Source organism: Rhineura floridana, chromosome 22 (genome assembly GCF_030035675.1).
Source record: "Rhineura floridana isolate rRhiFlo1 chromosome 22, rRhiFlo1.hap2, whole genome shotgun sequence".
Taxonomy (NCBI): domain Eukaryota; kingdom Metazoa; phylum Chordata; class Lepidosauria; order Squamata; family Rhineuridae; genus Rhineura; species Rhineura floridana.
The window spans coordinates 7,419,248-7,439,406 of NC_084501.1; the positions used below are offsets into that span (position 1 = coordinate 7,419,248).

Consider the following 20,159-nt stretch of genomic DNA (forward strand, 5'->3'; position numbering starts at 1 on the left):
TTGTGGCAAAGAATCTTCCATCTTCAACCACCAAGGAGCGGAAAAGGACACCCTCCTCCAACTCTGGGCCCAGTTTGGCCTGCCAAGTGGAAAAAGCGAAGCTCTTCCTCTCCTCTCTGCTGCAGAACGACCCGACTTCCACCTCTGGAGGAGTCGCGACATGTTTTCTTTAAGAGCCCCTGGGAGTCTGGCCACCTCCTGTGGGACAGCTGTCTTTCAAAGAGGATCGGACAAATTCACAGAGCATTAGGCGGTTGATGGCTACTAGCCGTGACACCTGTGCTGTACCCCTACCTCTGCTGTCTGAGGCAGGATGCTTCTGAACACCCATTGCTGGAAACTGAAGGAGGGGAGAGCTGCTGTTGCGCCCAACCCCTGCTTGCAGGCTTCCCGTAATGGGTGTCTGATTAGAATGATCTGACACAGCTCTTCTTGCATTCTCTGACCACTCCCAGCCCCTGGAATGTTTAAATCATATAGGCTGCCCCCACTGAGGTTCGTTTGAAGACAAATGGCATTAGGGAGCCCTTTCAGAAGCATCAACAAGGAGGGTGCAAGTTACCTGGGAGCCACAAGCCAGTCCGCACCCCTTGTCTGGGCAAACCCTTTTGAGACGAATGGGAGATGGGCCTGAGTGCTACTGCTTGTTCCAGCAGGGCTTGTGCAACAGAACTTTCCCAAGGGCAGTGCCCCATATTAATTAAAGGGCGAGGCTGCCAAATCAGATTGCCAGTCTGGGCCAGCCGCAAAGCCCTTTGCAGCAGTCCCCAAAGGGCTTTTAAGATGGAATGTATGACACCATGGAGGGAATAGATAGATGTCACATCCACACCGTACATTTAAAGCACATTGCTACAGTTCCCAGGATCCTTTGGGGGGGAAGCCATGTGCTTTCAGTGCAGAGCTTGGGAAAGTTACTTTTTTGAACTACAACTCCCATCAGCCCAATCCAGTGGCCATGCTGGCTGGGGCTGACGGGAGTTGTAGTTCAAAAAAGTAACTTTCCCAAGCTCTGTTTCAGTGTGTGTTGAAGCACATACCTTTCCTCAAAGGATCGTGGGATCTGTAGTGTACCCTTTCACAGAATTATGATTCCCAACACCCTTAACAAACTACAGTTCCCAGCATTCGGAGAGCCACGCGCTGTGAAGGATGTGAATGTGTAGTGTTTTCCCCGGTCTCCCGTAATATTAGAACTCGCTTCTACATGCCGGATCGTTGGGCTGCAGATTAAAGAAATATATTTCTTTGCGCTGCATACATTCTTTATGGAGTTAGTGGGGGTGACCATCACCTTAGCCAGCTTTAAAAGCAGGTTAAATAAAATTGATGGCGGAGAAGGAGGGACTCCACCAAGAGCAATAGAAGGCAGGACCACAACCGGTGGTTGGGAAGTGGAGATTGGCTTAGACGTTTTAGGAGAAGCTTCGTAATGACATGAGCCATTCAACACTGGAACTGCAGGCTGCTGCCGGAGGTGGTGGACACTCTTTATAATGAGGTGTTTAAACAGAGTCCATGGGGGTGCTCTGGTTACATCCTGTTACTGCAGATCCTGTGCAGGGGGTTGGGCTGGATGGCCTCCATGGCCCCTTCCAACTCTGTAAAGTTCTGTGATGTGCCCTCATAACAAAGGCTGCATACATATACATTTAAAGCTCATAACGTCCCCCAAAGAATCCTGGAAACTGTAGTTGAAGGGTGCTGGGAATTGTAGCTCCATGATCTGCAGTTCACAAGATTCCTTTCTAATGAGCAGGAGGGCGGGGTTACATCCTGTGATAGCTGCACATGCCTATTCCCAGCGGGGAATGGGGACACACAGCCAAACTGAGCAAGATTTAACCTCTGCACATGAGCTAATGAGCGGGGATTAAATCCTGCTCTCAATTTGGCAGGATTCCATGCAAAACCCATTCCTGATGGGGGAAGGAATGGCATCAGAATCCCCTGCTAAAATGGAGGGGGGGGCAACCTTTGTTTTAGTAGTGTTTTGCAAGGTGCTTTGAAAGCCCACCTTTGGGACTTCAAAGCACCTTGCACCTGATGTCTTTGTGATGTCAGGTGATTGAGAGGTGGGTGGCCCTGCCCACTTGTTAAATTTAGCCCAGGAGGCCAATCCTGATAAGGACCTGGCCTGTGGAGCCAACAAGCTTCCCCACCCACGCCCTGCAATATCCTTTTTGAGATGGGGCCACGTGATCCAACATCTAGAAGAACGGGGGAGAGGGGAATTCTTCCTAACAGTTAGGAAGCCCTGAAGAGATGGATAGGGCAAAGATTCCCCTTGTATATCAGCTGGAACAGAGGGCAACCCTCATATAGGGGAACAGTGGGGGATGTGCTGTCTGGAGCACTCGGGCCATCAGGAAACATGCAGACACAGAAATGCTCTCATTTAAATGGTTTCCTTTTTAACAAGATCATTTTACTAATTTTTGTGTGTCTTTCCCCCCCTCTCTTTTTGCACTCTCCCTTTTAACCAGAAAACGGCAACAGAGAGCTTTGCTACAAAAGGTTCCAGAGTCCCCTCCATGCTGCAAAATGCAGGAGGGTGAGCGGGTCCTCTCCTCTCCTCCCCTTCCTGGGAACAGAAGGGGGACAAGAATTTCATTGCTGGCCAGGGGTATGGCTCAAACGGCAACGCCAGAGGGGGTGCAGGTCCATGGGGGGTGGGGTGGCGCTCATCATTTAAGCCACAGATCTGGCCACAGGTCACAGCTCTTGGTCCTTCCTCGTCCACTTACGGCTGATCAGTGTTTCTGGTTCTTGTGGGGGGGTCAGGGAAGAGGAAGACCATGGCGACTCCCTTCCCTGGCAGTTGGGGTTGCGACTCCCCATCTTTCAGATCCTCTCACCACCCCAACCGAGCAGATGTTTCTGCAGTGGAGAGAGAAAGAAGAGAGTGTAGCCGTCCATTGCACCCTTTACTGATTTATATTTATATATTACACAAACACGCACTACAAAATCTCCTGGTGATTTGCACTGAACTGGGGCGTCCCATGAGAGTTGGCTGTTGTTGCTCTGAGAATGGAACCTGTCAATTTCGGTCCCCTCAGTTTCCCATGTTTCTAATCTTAAATTCAGCTCTCCACATTTCCACATAATTATTTTTATTATCAGAACAATTTGCCAGCGTTTTAGTGTAAATTTCTCTTCACACTTTTTTGTATACAGCAAACACATTTTTGCAAAACAATTTCCCCTAATACAGTGATTTCTTACGTTAGTTTCACAAATATATACATTTTATGCACATTTCCCCCTAATTATATGCACTGTTGTAAACATTGCTTTGAGAACTGCATTGCAAAATTCAGAGAAGGGTGAATTTTGAAGGATAATTGGGTTCTGGTTTGCATACAATTCGAGAAGTGTAAATTACATCATTTTTCATTAAAATGCAAATAAAATATCTCCCCCATCCCTAGCTGTAACATGCAGGTGTTAACTTGAAGGCAAAGTTCAGCCTCAGCCTCTCCTTGAAATTACTGACTCATGCCTGGAATCTGTGAAGTATTACTGACCAAGAATGCTTTTAAGCTTGTGCAGAGTGCCTTTCCTGCAACAAGCAGAACTCTCACACACATATATGCCAACTAGCTGGGATTGGGTTCCTCTAGGTCTGTGAGTTAGATTTCAATTGTAGTCCTTCTCATTTGCAGAACAAAAACACCCACAGTATCCCACCCTTTGTCCCCACCCCTCCACCACATAATTAACAGGTCCATTGGTTTATTTTACTTAAATCTGAGCCAGGCCTCAGCCCCAATAATCTATCTTTCAGTGACTTGGAATCACAGAATCATAGAATAGTAGAGTTGGAAGGGGCCTATAAGGAATAAATAAATATTGGGGCACCTGAGCATGTACAGAGTGTTTCCCCCTTGCCACCAAGTAAGCATGGGCCATGCTCCCACAAACCTGAGATGAGGGACCACGTCGTCTGGCCAGAGAGGGTAGCATCTCCTCAGCTGTGCTATCGCACTCCAACTCCCATCAGCCCTAGCCATATCCCTAACAGTCAGGAACGATGGGAGTTGTAGTCCAAAACAAAGATAGACAACATGGCGCCCTCTGTTTGTTGTTGGACACCAACTCCCATCAGCCCCAGCCAGCATGGCCAATGATCAGGGATGATGGATAGATGCAGTCAGGCAACATCTGGAGGGCCACAGGTTCCCCAGTCCAGTGATACGAGACTGAGCATGCAAAGGAGGCGCTCTACCACTAACCCTAACCGTTCCGCACCTCAACAAGGACTTGACGGCCTTCCCATTTCCTAGAGGTGGAGGAAGAGAGTGCCGGCCTCTCTCTCTCTCACACGCACCCCCAAGAAAACCTCCATACTTACTCCTCCCCTCCTTCAGCCAGGCAAGTGGAAGCTTCTGCTTGGCTAGAACGGATAGGCTCCCACAAAGACGGTGAGACGGAGCATGGAGCTGGAACGATAGCTCATCAGGGTGTTCATGGTGACCATCTCTAAATCCAGGAGAAACTCGCGGGGGCCTGTCACTGGCCGGGCCAAGACCAGCATCGCACTTAGGTTGTTGATTTGCTGCAAGGAAGAAAAAAAGCAGAGGGTGAGGGCAGAGAGAGAGAGAGAGGACACTGTGCCAGATGCTTGTTGCTGGGCCCTGGTCAGTTGGAGACGGGCGTAGTTAGAGCTGGGAGTTTTTGGAAAGGGACATTGCTTTCCCAAACAGGCTCTTGGACTGCGGTGGGGAAACCTCAAATGCGGCCCTCCGGGCATTTTTATCTGGCCCTCAGGATTCTCCCCATGGCCTTACCGGCCATGTGTCAAATCCTCCTTGAGTGTGAGATGTGTCCTTGAACTCTGACAAGATACCTTGTTTCTCTGAGTAGAGAGGGATGTGTGGAGTGTGTATAGGAACAATCTTAGCATACAAAGGTAAAATTTGCATTTGTTGCTCCTCCCACTTTGGCCACTGGCCCCTCCCACTGCTAGCTAGAGATGTGCTAGAATTACGCCCAATTCAGATTTGGTACCGAATTTTCGATTAATTTGCTTATACTCTTGTGGATCGGATTTTGAGGTAGCTGTTATCAAAAATGGATTTTATATAAAAAAAATCTACCTCTAAAATATCGATGTTAGGAATAATAATTTTATCGGTATTTCCCTTTCATTTATTGATATTGACTTTCAAAATATCAATATTCATATCAATATGTCTTCCGAGGGGAAAAAACAATTGGTAAAAGCAGGTGCTGGCAGACAAAAAACGAACTTGACTTGATACCGGCCTTTTAGGTCAACAGAATGCTTTCAAAACCGACACTGTCCAATGGATCACATCCCTACTGCTGCCGCACGGCCCCTGGAAGGTTGCCCAGAAGAGAGTGTGGCCCTTGGGTTGAGAAAGGTTCTCCTCCACTGCAATCCCACACACCCATCAAATGTTTTTGTATTGTAACAAAAATACAAATTGTATTTGTATTGTACTTGTAACAAGACAAACAAGACAAAAAATTACAGTGACTGACTAATCAATTAAAACATTTGCAAAGGTCTGTCGGCATGAAAAAGAAAAATTCCAGAAAGTTTGGAAAAGGAAAAAAGGGGGGATGCCTGCCAAATCTCTGCTGGAAGAGAGAGTTCCACAACATGGGACCAGCAACACTGAATGCCTGACTTTTAGCGGAGGCCAGGCCTCAGTAATATGAGGGCCTGTGAGCATCCAGTATAACCTCGTTTCATGTTGACACTTCAGTCACTCCTGTCTGAACAAAACAAAGACCTACTGAAAAAGTTAATAAACTAAATAAATAGTATTCAAGCTCCCAGGTAAACCAAAACAGCCATATATTTTCCACAACATGAACCGTGAGTGGCTTTTTTGCATTCCTCATACAGTGGCCCTGTGTCTGAGAACAAGCCTAACAAAACAAACCTTAGCTGGCCCGGTTTGCAAACAATTAGCCAGCCAAGATTCCATAGGACAGACAGTGCGGTGTAGCAGTTAGCATGTCAGAGTAGGGCCTGGGAGACCAGGGTTCAGATCCCCACTCAGACACAAAGCTGACTGGCTGACGTTGAGCCAGTGTTTCTCGGCCTACCCTACCTCGTAGGTTTGTTGTGAGGATAAAACGGGGAGGGGGGGAAATTACGCCACACTGAGATCCTCAAAGGAAAACGTGGAATATAAATGTAATAATGAACAAATAAATAGGAGAGATGGCAGGTGTGAGCAGAGGCCTCTCCAACTGGCTGCTGCTAGGAAGCGGACTCACCCGGATATAGAACTCTCCTTGTTCGTTGCCCGAGCGGATCTGGAACGTGTTATAGGCACCAGGGTAGACACTTGTAGCCTGGATCTGGAATATGTCAGAGGGCACAGTCCGGTCAGCCATGATACTCATGTATCGATGGACAATGGAGGACGCCTTCTCTCGGCAGAGTGGGTTTGCGGACGGGCAGAGGCAGCGGCTACAGTGGGAGCAAATTGGGTTATTGGTGTGTGGAGAGGGTGCAAGTCAGGGGTTACCATGAAGCCTTGTGCTCCAGCCGCAGAGTGGAGGAGAAATCTATCCATGGCTACTAGCCGTGATCCATGTCAGCAGAGCACTGGAATCTGCTCCGGGTTTTAGTCCAAACTTTCAAGGAAGCACATAAGAACGTAAGAAGAGCCTGGCTGCTGGATCAGGCCAATGGCCCATTTGGTCCATCATCCTGTTCTCACAGTGGCCAACCAGATACCCATGGGAAACCTGCAAGCAGGAAGCACCTTGGACAGCTCAGACTAAAACTCGGAGGGGGTTCCATTGCCCACTGACATGGAGCCACCAGCCTCCAAATCAGCTATTAAATAATAATAATAAAAAAACGAAAAGCTGGACAGCCATCTGTCAGGAATGCTTTGATTTGGATTCCTGCATTGAGCAGGGGGGTTGGACTTGATGGCCTTATAGGCCCCTTCCCACTCTACTGCTCTATGATTCTATCCTCCATGAGATTCACCTAATCCTTGTGGTGGGGGAGAGATAAAGGACATTTCTCACTACCTATTACTCTGCTACCTATATCAGACTCCTAGAGAGAGATTCCTGGGCCAGATTTTAACAGCCTTATGGGGCGAGACTTCCTATGTGAAAGTATGTTGGTTACTGTCAGATTGTGACCCATATGTTACATACAAAACAGCTTTGTTCACTAAGGGAGCAAAACATATCCGTGCAAATACCAGGAGCGCCATCGCAGTGGACCGTACAGGGGACTCGTCAACTTGAACTTTTCTGCACTTTGTTTTGGGATATATATATCCTTTTGGGTTGTGATGGCTTTTAGTCGAATACAATAAACTGAACTGATTCACCTAATCCTTCTTCCCCTCAGGGTATCTAAGCTAGTGCCCTTTTCCAGAGCTTGTGGCAGAAATCCCACAAGTTCATTAGGCTATCTGTTCAGGGGACGGAATCGTTTTCGCGGCGCCCTCTCTCCTCTGCCCCCTCAACCAGCCCACCACACTCACTGTTCAGAGACTTGCATGTATGGTTCCTGGCAGCGGTTCTTCTCCACACATCGGTACCCGCCATGAAAGTTGACGCAGTTCTGTGATTCAGTGCATTGATGGGCTCCTGTCTCACACTCATTAATGTCTAGGATTGCAGAGAGAGAGAGAAAAACCCTATTCGACCCTGTTGTCGCATGACTGCTAGTATCAGCTGCAGTGTCAACCAGAAAACCAGGCAAGCTTCACCTGATCCAATCTATATGCCAATACTGATCTCAGTTCTTGGAGTGTCGGCCCTTATGTAGCCTAATCAATACAAGAGGGAGGTATTGGCAAACTCTGACCACATCCACACCATACATTTATTCCACTGTTATTCCACTTCAAACAGTCATGGCTTCCCCCAAAGAATCCTGGGAAGTGTCGTTTGTGAAGGGTGCTGAGGGTGGTTAGGAGACCCCTGTTCACCTCACAAAGCCGCAATTCCCAGAATTCCCTGGGAAGAGGGATTGCCTGTTAAACTACTCCGGGAATTGTAGATCTGTGATGGAAAGAGGAGTCTCCTGACATTCTCAGCACCCTTCACAAACTACCCTTCCAACGATTCTTTGAGGAACGCCATGGCTGTTTAAAGTGGAGTAATCAGTAACGTTAGTCACAGCCACGCCCCCTCCCCCCTTTTTTGCTCCTGGGTTGAGAAAGAGATCCTTGTTAATGCCTTCTTCCATAACAAATAGGAACCAATAAGCATGAAACAGGAGAGTGTTAGCTACTGAGAAGAGCCTTCTCAGTGGCTGACTCACCTTCTTTCACTCTGATTGGCTCCAATCAGCAGGGAAAGACAAGGAAGCGTGTTAGAAGACTCTTCTCAGTGGCTAACATACTCCCCTTTCATGCTGATTGGCTCGTAGGATGGTGGAGATGTAGGGACCCTGTCCTCCACAAAGTAAGGGGTTTAAGACCCCCTGAGACTCCGGACAACTACACCCCTGTGTATACAGTGGAATAAATGTATGGTGCGAATGTGGCCTCAGGGTGACCTCGAGGGTTACAGAAGTACAAAACACTCCCACTTTATTAAAAAAACCTCTGTTATGAAATCTGTGCAACAGCTAAACACAAAAGTCAATATACTTCTTACTTTGGAAATATTGTTTTTACCCAAATTTATGCAAAGATTGACACCAAGGTCTCTCCGATTGATTTACAAGATCAAGACATACAGTACACCACCCAGAGAGCTATGCTAGTGGGGTGGTATAAAAATTTAACAAATAAAATAAATATAAAACAGGAATGAAGCATGACCTACAGTGTTCATCCAAGTATTTACAGAAAAGAAGATCCCCTCTTAAAAGGAAGAGATGAAAAAGGGGACACAGACATAACTAGCTACCCTCCAAATTAAGGACCAAAGACACGGGTACAAAAAAATGCTTTTGCCTGGCCCCAAAAATAAAGACAACAATGGCGCGAGGCGGGCTTCCTTGGGGAGGGCATTCTGCAAGCAGGGAGCCACCAATGAAAATTTAACCAGTTAATCAGTTACAATGTTTTCAATAGGCTGCAGCCCTAGTGAAAGGAAACCAGGGTGACTCACCTGTGTCTAATACTCTCACACAGACAATTTATGCTTCTGTGGTCCCACGCCACCCAAATACGCTGGGCCAGGATCCACTCCATCCCAAGACAGCCATGCATGTCAGACAGTTACCTTGGCAAAGGCGGGTGCTCAGTAGCTGGTATCCTTGCGGGCAGACACAAGAGTAATGTCCAGGTTCGTTCACGCACTGGAATTGACACAGGTAGGTAGAGTAGCTACACTCATCAATGTCTGGGAAAGAGGGAGAAGATTTCATTTAGGGGGAGGAATGATGCATACGGATGTCAGAGAATTCCGCACTAAGCAGACACAGAAGCAGAAATTGCTGCACGTTGCTTGTTTGTCGGCGCTCAGGAAAGGAAATCAGTCAAGTGAATACAACTGGTATTCGTTTACATTGTTTTTAAGTCCACAATAAATAACTTGTTTACATTGTTTTGATGCTTCCTTTACATTAAAATAAATACCAGGTGCTGGAAACCGCAGGAAGGGAGAGTGCTCTTGCACTCAGGTCCTGCTTGTGGGCTTCGCAGGGGCATCTGGTTGGCCACTGTGAGAACAGGATGTTGAACCAGATGGGCCACTGGCCTAATCCAGCAGTCGGGCTCTTCTTAGGTTCTTAACTGAAGCTGGATTAAAATGGACCGAGATAATCTGCTTCATCCGTCTGCAGATGCATGGCTTCCACCCTCTTGCGTACCTTGCCCAGAGGAGGGTTGTTAGTGATTAGGCTGTAGCTATTTAGATCAGCGATGGGGAACCTCCACCCCACGAGCATAATTTGGCCCGCCATGCCTCCCCATTTGGCTCATGACGCCATTTCGGCCAAGCCACACTCACTTGCCCTACACCTGACACCACATAGAGTGTAGGAGAGGTAAAGAAGCAGTTTGGCTAAAAGAGGGGTTTGCAGGCACCGTCAGCTGATTGTCAGTGCAACTTGCAAAGTGCCGGGCTGCCCCTTTGCCTACACAATTTGATTTCAAACCGCGTTGGCAAAAATGAGGCCCCTGAGCTGATTGACAGGCCACGGTCCAAGAACCAATGCCAACTGGCCGCACCTCTTGAAAGCTCATATGGGAAGCGCTTGGACAAATTGGGCAGGAGAGCTGTTTTCAAACTTGGGCAGCAGTGGCTGGTGCCCAGGGGTGTAATTGTGCAGGGTCTCAGGGGGTCTTAGAACCTTTACTTTTTGGGAGCAGGGCCCAGCAGGGTCCCTACGTCTCCAGCATTCTACAAGCCAATCAGTGTGAAAGGGGAGTGTGTTAGCCGCCGAGAAGAGTCTTCTAACATGCTTCCTTGTCTTTCCCTGCGGATTGGAGCCAACCAGAGTGAGAGGAGGTGAGTCAAACACCGAGAAGACTCTTCTCAGTAGCGAACACTCTCCTCTTTCATGCTTATTGATTCCTAGGCATTATCAAGGATCTCATTCTCAACCCCACAGCAAAAAAAATAGGATTAACATGAAGGGACCCTGCATTTCTGAATTTGCCACTACGCTACTGCCGTTGCCCATTAGGACTGGTGGGGTGGAAAGCAGGGAGCCCGAGAGTAGGTGGAGCCACCGCCAATGACAGACAGGGTCAACTCATTCTAGTTTTCTCGCCATCCTCTAAGGGCAACACTGAGAGTAAGGCAGAGGAGGAAGGTGACAGCCAGGGCCACCCCCCAGACTAGTGATAAGTAAGGAGGTGAGCAGGTGGGGGCTGGCTGAGGGCACCGCCCCACCAGCCCCACTGAACCAGCCTCCACGGACCTCAGGTCCCCAGATGCTGTTGGACTACAACTCCCATCATCCCTAACTATTCCCTACAATGGCTGCTGGGGATGGTGGGAGTTAGGAACACAGAAAGCTGCTTTATACTGAGTCAGACCACTGGTCCATCTAGCTCAATATCGTCTACACTGACCGGCAGCATCTCTCCAGGCTTTCTCTCCCAGTCGTACCAGGAGATGCCAGAGGTTGAACCCAGGACCTTCTGCATGCAAGGCAGGTGCTCTGCCACTAAGCTATGGCCCTTCCCCAACAACGTCTGGGGACCTGAGCTTGAGAAGCTCCGGGTAGGAGGAGCCGAGGGAAAGGGAGAGAGGCAGAGCTCCGGAAAAGGGGGGTGAACTGGGCTGGAGACTGAGCCCACCTACCTTTACAGCTAAAGCCGTTGTGGTCCAGCTCGTAGCCCTGGTTGCAGCGGCAGATGAACGTGCCATAGGTGTTGAAGCAGCGCTGCTCGCAAGGGGCGCCCATCTCACACTCGTTCACGTCTGGAGGAGAGGTTGCAAAGGTATGGCTTAAGCAAGGGTTGGGTTGAATCGTCATGTGGGAAGTGTGGATGACGTGTGCATTTATCCAGGAGGGCACACCTAACATTGGGACAACCGTTTTTCTCTTCCAGCCTGTCTACAAGCAAGCGTACACTCTCAGAAGGTCTCCTGCTCCCTTAGTCCTGCGACTCACTGCCACTTAATTTTTATTTATTTATTTATTTTTATTTAATTTAATTTATATACTGCCCTAAGCCAAAAAGGCTCTCTGGGCGGTGTACATAAGAGATAAAACAAGCACAATATATAAATACAATAAGTATAACAAAATCAAAGATCAAAACAAACAATAACAAAGAACCAACAACGTCAAAATACAACAATAATGAAAATACTGATAAAATACACTATAAAATACAATTTAAAATACACTTTAAAATGCCTGGGAGTATAAAAAGGTTTTCACCTGGCACCGAAAGGATAGCAGCGTCGGCGCCAGGCGTACCTCATTGGAGAGACTATTCCACAGTTCGGGGGCCACTACCAAAAAGGCCCTAGTTCTAGTCACAACCCTCTGGGCTTCTCGATGGGATGGCACCCGGAGGAGGGCCTTAGATGTTCAGCGCAGTGTACGGGTAGGTTCATATTGGGAGAGGCGTTCCACCAGGTATTGCGGTCCCATGCCGTGTAGGGCTTTATAGGTCAAAACCAGCACTTTGAATTTAGCCCGGAAACAAATAGGAAGCCAGTGCAGACGAGCCAGAACAGGTGTTATATGAGCAGACCTTCTGGTCCGCATCAGTAATCTGGCCGCTGCATTCTGGACTAGCTGTAGTTTCCGAACTATCTTCAAGGGCAGCCCAACATAGAATGCATTGCAGTAGTCCAGCCTAGAAGTTACCAGAGCGTGAACAACTGAGGCGAGGTCGTCACTGTCCAGATAGGGACGTAGCTGGGCTACCAGTCGAAGATGGTAGAAAGCATTCCGTGCCACCGAGGCCACCTGGGTCTCGAGAGACAAGGAAGGATCGAAAAGAACTCCCAAGCTATGAACCTGTTCCTTCAAGGGGAGTGTAACCCCATCAAGAACAGGATGAACATCCTCCATCTGGGCAGTGAAGGCACTCACCAACAGCGTCTCGGTCTTGTCAGGATTGAGCTTCAGTCTGTTAGCCCCCATCCAGTCCATTATAGCGGCCAGGCAACGGTTTAGCATGTTAACAGCCTCACCTGAAGACGATGAAAAGGAGAAATAGAGCTGCGTGTCATCAGCGTACTGATGACAACGCACCCCAAAACTCCTGATGACCGCACCCAGCGGCTTCATGTAGATGTTAAAAAGCATGGGGGACAGTACCGATCCCTGCGGGACTCCACAATGGAGAGTCCAGGGTATCGAGCAATGTTCCCCAAGCACTACCTTCTGGTGACGACCCACCAAGTAGGAGCGGAGCCACCGCCAAGCAGTGCCCCCAACTCCCAACTCCGCGAGTCTTCCCAGAAGGATACCATGCATTGCAGGTGTCTCCTGCTGAAATCCCTCCACAACAGCCAGGTTTTCTAAGATGCCTTTGGCTTCAGCCATCAATCAGCTGGTGGTGCACAGGACTCGGCAGATGTTGCCCGACGGCTGACTGGTGATGCCTGCACACTCTTTTCGAAGGCCTGGTGGGCCTTGGTTTACTCCTTAACCCAGACTATAACTAAGGCTAAGCAGTTGGTGTAACTACGTTCATTCATGTTCACAACTCTACCCTCCTCTTACTCAGCTGTTTCCTGATAAGAACATAGGAAGGTGCCTTATATCAGGTGCGGCTATTTTCCATTGAGTCCCTGGATTACCTACTCTGAATGGCAGCAGCTCTTAAGGCCTCAGGGGAACAGAATTCTTTCCTGTCAGTGCTATCAGATCCTTTCTCCTGAAAGATGTTGGGGACTGAACCCAAGACCTTCTGCATGCAAAGGAAGTGTTCTGCAACTAAGCTATGGTTGGTTGGTTTGCTTGTTTATACATTTATGTTATCCCATCTTTCCTTTGAAGAGCTCAGAGTGGCGTACATGGTTCTTCTCCCTCTTTATTCTATCCTCACAACAACCCTGTAGGGTAGGTTGGGAGAGACTGTGATTGGCCCAAGGTCACCCAACAAGCTTCATGGCTGAGTCGGGATTTGAACTCTGGCCTCCCAGGTCCTATTGTGACACTCTAACCACTATACCACACTGCCTATGGGCTTTCCCTTGGAACACAAGAGAGTCTATGTTTGGCTGGATAAGAAGCTGCCTTATACCGAGTCAGACCATTGGTCCATCTAGCTCAGCACTGTCTACACTGACTGGCAGCAGCTCTCCAGGATTTCAGGCAGAGAAACTCTCCCAGCCCAGCCTGGAGATGCCACTGGAGGTTGAACCTGGGACCTTCTGCATGCAAAGCAGATGTTCTGCCACTGTGCTGTGACCCAGATCAGGCTATCTGCCCATCTTGCCCAGTGCTGTCTACTCTGACCGGCAGCAGCTGCCCAGGACCTCAGGCAAAGAAGGGTGTCCCTGATCACTTGCTACCTGGCCCTTTTAACTGGGGGTTGAACTGGAGAACTTCAGCATGCAAAGCTAGTGCTGTGCCACTCAGCGACAGAGACCCTCCCTACCGGTTGACGTCACAATCAGCAAGGGAGGATTGGTCAGGAATGGCAACCCTCCAGCCAGAGCTTGGGAAAGTTACTTTTTTTTAACTATAACTCCCATCAGCCCCAGCCAGCATGGCCACTGGACTGGGCTGATGGGAGCTGTAGTTCAAAAAAGTGACTTTCCCAAGCTCTGCCTCCAGCAAGGAAAGTGGGCCCTCTGTGGGGGCTAATTTGGGATCCGAGCGCTGCAAGGGAGATGGGGGAGGCAGGACAAGGGCCTTACCCACGCACGAGCGGTTGTTGCTGGCCAGCTGGAAGCCAGGCTCACACTGGCAGGAGAAGGAGCCGGGGGAGTTGACGCAGCGGTGTTGACAGTAGCGATAGCGGCATTCGTCGATGTCTGCAAGGGGCGAAAGGCGAGGAAACCTCAGTGATTATGTCACTCTCTGACCCGTCCCGCTGCCTCCCCACTGTGCTTCTGAGCATGTGTAGAAAGCCCCCTCCTCACTGGGAAACCTGGTGGGATATGTGGTTCAGCTCAAACTGGTGGGTTGGGTCTGCATGGGGTTAAAAAGAGTAGATAGAGAGGAGACCTCCGGATTCCTAGGCGATACCTATCCTTTGATCTCCTGATGACTCTTCCTTCCTGTGTAAACTGTTATTCTTAGGATGCTGACCACATCTTCTGGCTTCTTCTCCATTCTCTTGAGTGAGAAAGAAGACATCTTCTCTTTGTCTGTCTCTCTCCTCACAGCATGAGGGCAGACACTATGCTTAGTGTTTGCGTCTCCAACTTAGCTAGTCAGCTAGATGTAGAACGCTTTCCTATTGAGTATGTACTTCCAGAATAAAGTAGTTCTTTCTTGTTTTGAAGCTTAAAGTCTCAGTGTGACTAATTCCAGAGAAGGTGTAACATTTAGCAAGGCATCAAGCGCACAATGCTCACTCAGGTGCTATTTGCTACTCTGGAACAAAACCAACAACTCGATCACTCATATTGGCAATTAGATTTTCTGCGTAAACAGAGGAGGCAAACATACAGAGAATGGCCATGTCTGGACACAGCGCTGAACCACAGTTTAGTGTGATGCAAACAAGCCTAGCCTCTCTCTTCCCAGAGTTGTGAGCACAGCTATTTGATTTAAAAGCCTTTGTTTTTTAGCTGGTGCTGCAAGCAGCATCAGCAACAGAGCTTTTCTGTTGCCTGCCCGGCTGCCATTTGGAATCTCCCACAATGCCTGGGACCAGTGGCGGCTGGTAGCTTCATGTTAGTGGGCCGGGTTCTAGTCTGAACTTTCAAAGAGCTGTCAAAGGCACTGAAACCCATTCCCACAATAGGGTCAGCACCTTGGACAGCTCATTGAAAGTTCAGAATAAAACCCAGAGCGGATTCTAATGTCTCACTGGCGTGGAGCCACCAGCCGTCACTCCCTGGGACAAACAGAGCTTGGAAAAGTTACTTTTTAAAACTACAACTCCCATCAGCCCCAGCCAGCATGGCCACTGGATTGGGCTGATGGGAGTTGTAGTTCAAAAAAGTAACTTTTCCAAGCTCTGAAAGCAACTGCCATTTTGTATCCCCCACCCCATACCCGACACACAGTGCCATCCCAGAGCATTGTGGGGGGAGAAAAGGTGGTCTCGACCAAGACATAGCAGAGAATGTTCAGAGAATATTTAGCATTCTCAGGAGGAGGGGGCTCAAAATTAGAACATTCTCAGAGAATTTCACCCACAGAAAGTTTTCTGAGACATTTCAGCCCAGATCGAGGTCAAGACAACTCATGGACCTGTGGTTTTTTTCCTGAAAAGTATCTCCATCAGCCAGTTCTCATGGCCAGCTTTTAATTTTTTTAAAAAATAAACAGTCTCAAAATTTGATCAGAAAAGGGGAGGGTGACTCCATCAAAATTGCATTGCTGCTGCTGGTGTTTTCAAATTTCAATATTGGTCTTACAACGGATGGCAACGAGACAACATATTAAGGCCACTAAACTATTGTGGCACTTGCAGCCTCTGGACTTACCTTCCAGATAAAAAGAGATGACTTCCAGGGAAGCGTGAGCCCCAGTGCTTTAAAAAAACAAAAACTAAGGGTGTGCAATCAGGATGGCTCCTCACCCCCAACCCCGTTTCGTGACTCCATTCATTTTCATTACTAAAGATCACCTTTGTCTTGTTAGTCCTTTGTGAAAATCCCTTTCATTTCATCTTTCATGCATTGAAAATACATTCATTTCCTTACTCTCATTTGCTGTGGGATTTTCCTCACCTTAAATTATTTTACATTTACTGCTGTTCCTGTGGGGACAGGGATCATTTTTAAAAAATATATTTTTATGGGGCTGCCATTTTATTTATTTATTTATTTATATGTCACCATCTCGTGCAAAAGATCAAGGCAGTGCTAAAACAATATATACAAATGAAATAAAATATCAAATACCATTTTAAAAAAGACATTATCGGTAAATAAAAAATGTTGGCTTCCAGAAGACAGCTGCTGACAGAAGCTCCGTTGCTTATCCTTATGCATCCAGGTTTAGAGAAGCACAAAAGATCTTGGGAGGGAGGGGGACCCAAAATGAGGGTTGAATATGCCCAATGGCCATGGAATGCTGAACGGGTGCTGGTGGGGAGAGGGGATGGAAAACAGACAGAGGGAGGGGAATGGAATGGAGCATGGCTGAGTGGCCGTCCCCTGAACATGAGCACTCTGCCCTGCAACATTTTGTTGCAGGAGCTGCACGTGTGTTACTACATTCATTTGTTTCAGAGCAACATTGAACTAAACGGGCCCCTTTGGTTTTATGAATGGGCACACCCCGCTCCTAGGAGAGCCTAAAGGGCATCTCAGGGGGGCCCTCCGGCTCACTCACCCACACATTCGGTGCCAATCTTTCGATAGCCATCCGGACACTGACAGTGGAAGCCTCCGGGCGTGTTGATGCACTCCTGGCTCGGCTGGCAGTCGTGCAAATCGTATTCGCATTCATCCACATCTGGGTGGAACAAAAACACAACACAGTTGGGACGCCACAATCCCAGGGGGTGGGAGGGGCGGACCTCCCAAGTGAAACTGCCAAGTAAACACTAGCTCTTCCTGACTCATTTCTATGCATGTCCAGAGGTGCAGTTGCCCGGGATTGTGATGGGGCAGCGCAGACCCCTTCCTTTTTGGGGGAGCAGGGTCCCAGTCTCTCAGGGTCCCTATGTAAGAGCCAATCCTCAAGAAAGGGGACCACATTAGCCCTTGAGAAGAGTCCTTGTCCTTTTGTGCTGACTGGAGCCAAACAAAGTGAAAGGAAGTGAGTCAGCCCTTGAGCTAGCAGACAGCCTCCCCTTTCATGCTGATGGGCTCCTAGAGGTGTCTGTTGTAGTGGACTGTGGACTCAGAGACAACATGGAGAGCAGGTGCGAGAAGGGAAAGGGAACGTGGCTGTGAGGGGGCCTGGTGCGACTATCATGAAGGGCCCTGCACTTCTAAATTTGCTACTACTCTGCTGTAGAATGTCGGATACAGCCAAACCATTAGGGTGTCTTCCTGCATTGAGCAGGGGGTTGGACTTGATGGCCTTACAGGCCCCTTCCAACTCTACTATTCCATTCTAAGTCCAGGTGAATGTCTCTTTTTTTTTTCCTCCATCAGTGGTGGGAAATGTGTCTCCTCCCTCCCTCCCTCGCCATCCCCCTTCCCCACTCACCCAGACAGGATCCATGTCTGTCCGGCTCGTAGCCCTGGGGGCAGGTGTTCTGTCGAGAGGCAGGATGCGGGGGCCGGGGAGGCCGAGGCCTGGGCGGGCTGGGCAGAGAGGCCCTTTCGGCGTTGACGTCGTTGATCACGGAGGCCGAGCGGGGGAGGCACAGGTACCCCCCATAATGGTTGATGCACTTCATCTCCCCTTTGCAGGCGTGGGGGATGGTCTCGCATTCGTTCACATCTGGGGTGTGAAGAAAGATTGAGGCAGTAGAGCCAGGTGGCGGAAGGATGGCGAGGAGTGGATGGGCTCGGGTACCCAGGCTCCCTCCTTTCCCTCCCCAGTTCTAGCTCCTTCGGTAATGCATTTTGCATCGTAGCCAGTGATGGCTCTGCATTTTGTTATTTATTTATGCATTTATTAATTAAACTTATACTTTTGCTTCCAAAGGAGCCCAGGGCGGCAACGTTTTGCAGAGCCCAGAGCCCAAGATGTCTTCTCAGTGAGGTCTGTCCTCCTGTCACTCTAACTGCTGCTGGGGGGGGGGGCGGGCGAGAGTTTTTCAGGCCGAGGACCGCATTCCCTTCTGGGTGACTTTCCAGGGGCCGTATGCCAGTAGCGGGCAGGGCCAGAGGCAAAAGTGAGCAGAGCAACCCCTATAATTTTTACCTATATACAGAAGGCTAGTTTCTACGCACGCTCACACCCACCCACCCACTCCTCCCTATCCTCCTTCTAGGCAAGCAACAGGCATGATCAGAGTTCAAGGTTACAATTATGGTGACGGAAAAATAATCCAGGAGATGTGAAGGAAGGTCAGGTGAAGGGATGTGGCTGGAGAGAGTCCCAAGGGCCTGACCAAGGGGCCTGGAGGGCCACATTTGGTCCCCGGTTCCGAGTTTCACAATCCCTCCATGGTAGGGTTGCCAGGTGTCTGGTTTTCACCTGGAGACTCTGGATTTTTGGGGTCCTCTCCGGGTCTCCGGATGAGTCAGCTTAATCTCCTCAGCTTTCATTTTTTAAAAAATTAAGTTTCTAGGCGGTCTGGATCACGAGATATACACCAAAACATCAACTGCCCTCCCAACTTCTGTGAAATTATCTCTTAGCTGGCTGCTCTAACCCTGCCTTTTCAGGTTTGTAGCCAATAAGTGAAGTCAGGATTGTGATTGACAAGGGATTTCCATGCCTCCAGGCAGTACCTAGACCCCATTGCAAAGGTAGATATGAAAATCTCATAAATTAAGTATATAGCTTTCAGCAGTACCAAAAGTCTTTCTTTCTCTTGTGTGCAGGAGTCAAACAAGTTTAAATTTTCCTGGGCTGTTGAAGAGGGCAATGTTTTGAAAACATTCCCAGTATGAAGCTGTAATCCAGTTCTTGCTTTTCTGGGAGTAAAGCTGCAATGCTAATCCCACATACTCGGAGTAAACCCCACTGAATTCAATAGGACTTACTTTTGAGTAGACATGGTTAGGATTGTGCTGTAAATTAATGGGACTTTTGTGAACATTAAAAAGGATTGTGCTTATGTTGTAAATCTTTCTCTCTCCCTTCCAATCCTATTTCTAAAACAATTAGGCAGGGCTTACACAGGTATCACTGCTTTTATTTTGTAGGAAACTAATACTGATTTTATTTAAATGTTCTTCAATGATCAACTGGTTTTGAAAATAAACTATTGTATGAGGTCTATGTATTTTTACATCTCCAGTGTGTGTGTGTATATGGAGTCTTCCCAACAACCCTGTGAGGTAGGATTGCCAATTGGAAACCAAGGCAGCTCACAAGAAGAAATAAATCCCTTTAAAATTCAATAACCATAAAAAGTATAAACAGTTGCAAAACAGCTTCAAGTGGCATGATTCTGAATTTTGGGTTGGGTAAATGAAGTTCCTTATCACTTGAAGTTGCAGCTCTGTGCACACTTCCCTGTTTGGGTAAGCCCCACTGAATACATTGAGACTTGCTTCTGAGTAAACAAAGGTAGGATTTCACTATAAATATCTTTACAGGTTACCTAGTAAACTTTATAGCTCATTTCCATTAAAAAAAATAATTAAAACGGTTTACATGCAGGCAAAGTTTATTAAGTAGATCCACACAATACATTTAAAGCACATCCAACCCGCATTTAAAGCACATGACTTCCCCTAAAGAATCATGAGAACTGTAGTTTCCCCCTCACAGTTATTGTCCCCACTACCCTTAACAAACTGCAGTTCCCATGATTCTGTGGTGGGATTCATGTCCTTCAAATATGTGTTTAATGTGCTTTAAATGAATGATATGGATCTGTCCTAGGTATGCTGTGCATTCATTAGTGAATTGAAAAGAACAATTTTAAAAGATACTTTTTAAAACAGAGAAAGGGTTGTAGCTCAGTGGTAGGGCATATGCTTTGCGTGCAAAGGTCCAAAATTCAATTTCTAGAAAAGACTATTGCCTGGAATCCTGGAGAGCCAATGCTAGTCCATGTGATCAGTACTCAGCT

At 48.0% G+C, this 20,159-nt stretch overlaps 1 protein-coding gene across 2 annotated transcripts in view; it reads right to left on the reverse strand.

The window, feature by feature from the left end:
* Nucleotides 1–2,416: 2,416 nt before the first annotated feature.
* Nucleotides 2,417–20,159, reverse strand: part of EFEMP2 (EGF containing fibulin extracellular matrix protein 2) — a 33,707-nt gene continuing 15,964 nt past the window's right edge. For both annotated transcript variants that reach the window (XM_061606776.1, XM_061606777.1), the window contains exons 4-12: nt 17,672–17,908; nt 16,847–16,969; nt 14,251–14,367; nt 11,224–11,343; nt 9,193–9,312; nt 7,497–7,623; nt 6,259–6,454; nt 4,358–4,561; nt 2,417–2,880 (exon numbers count right to left, since the gene is read on the reverse strand). In XM_061606776.1, coding sequence (XP_061462760.1) covers nt 4,400–4,561; nt 6,259–6,454; nt 7,497–7,623; nt 9,193–9,312; nt 11,224–11,343; nt 14,251–14,367; nt 16,847–16,969; nt 17,672–17,908 — 1,202 coding nt within the window. In that variant the 3' untranslated portion in view covers nt 2,417–2,880; nt 4,358–4,399. The remainder of the gene's footprint in view (nt 2,881–4,357; nt 4,562–6,258; nt 6,455–7,496; nt 7,624–9,192; nt 9,313–11,223; nt 11,344–14,250; nt 14,368–16,846; nt 16,970–17,671; nt 17,909–20,159) is intronic.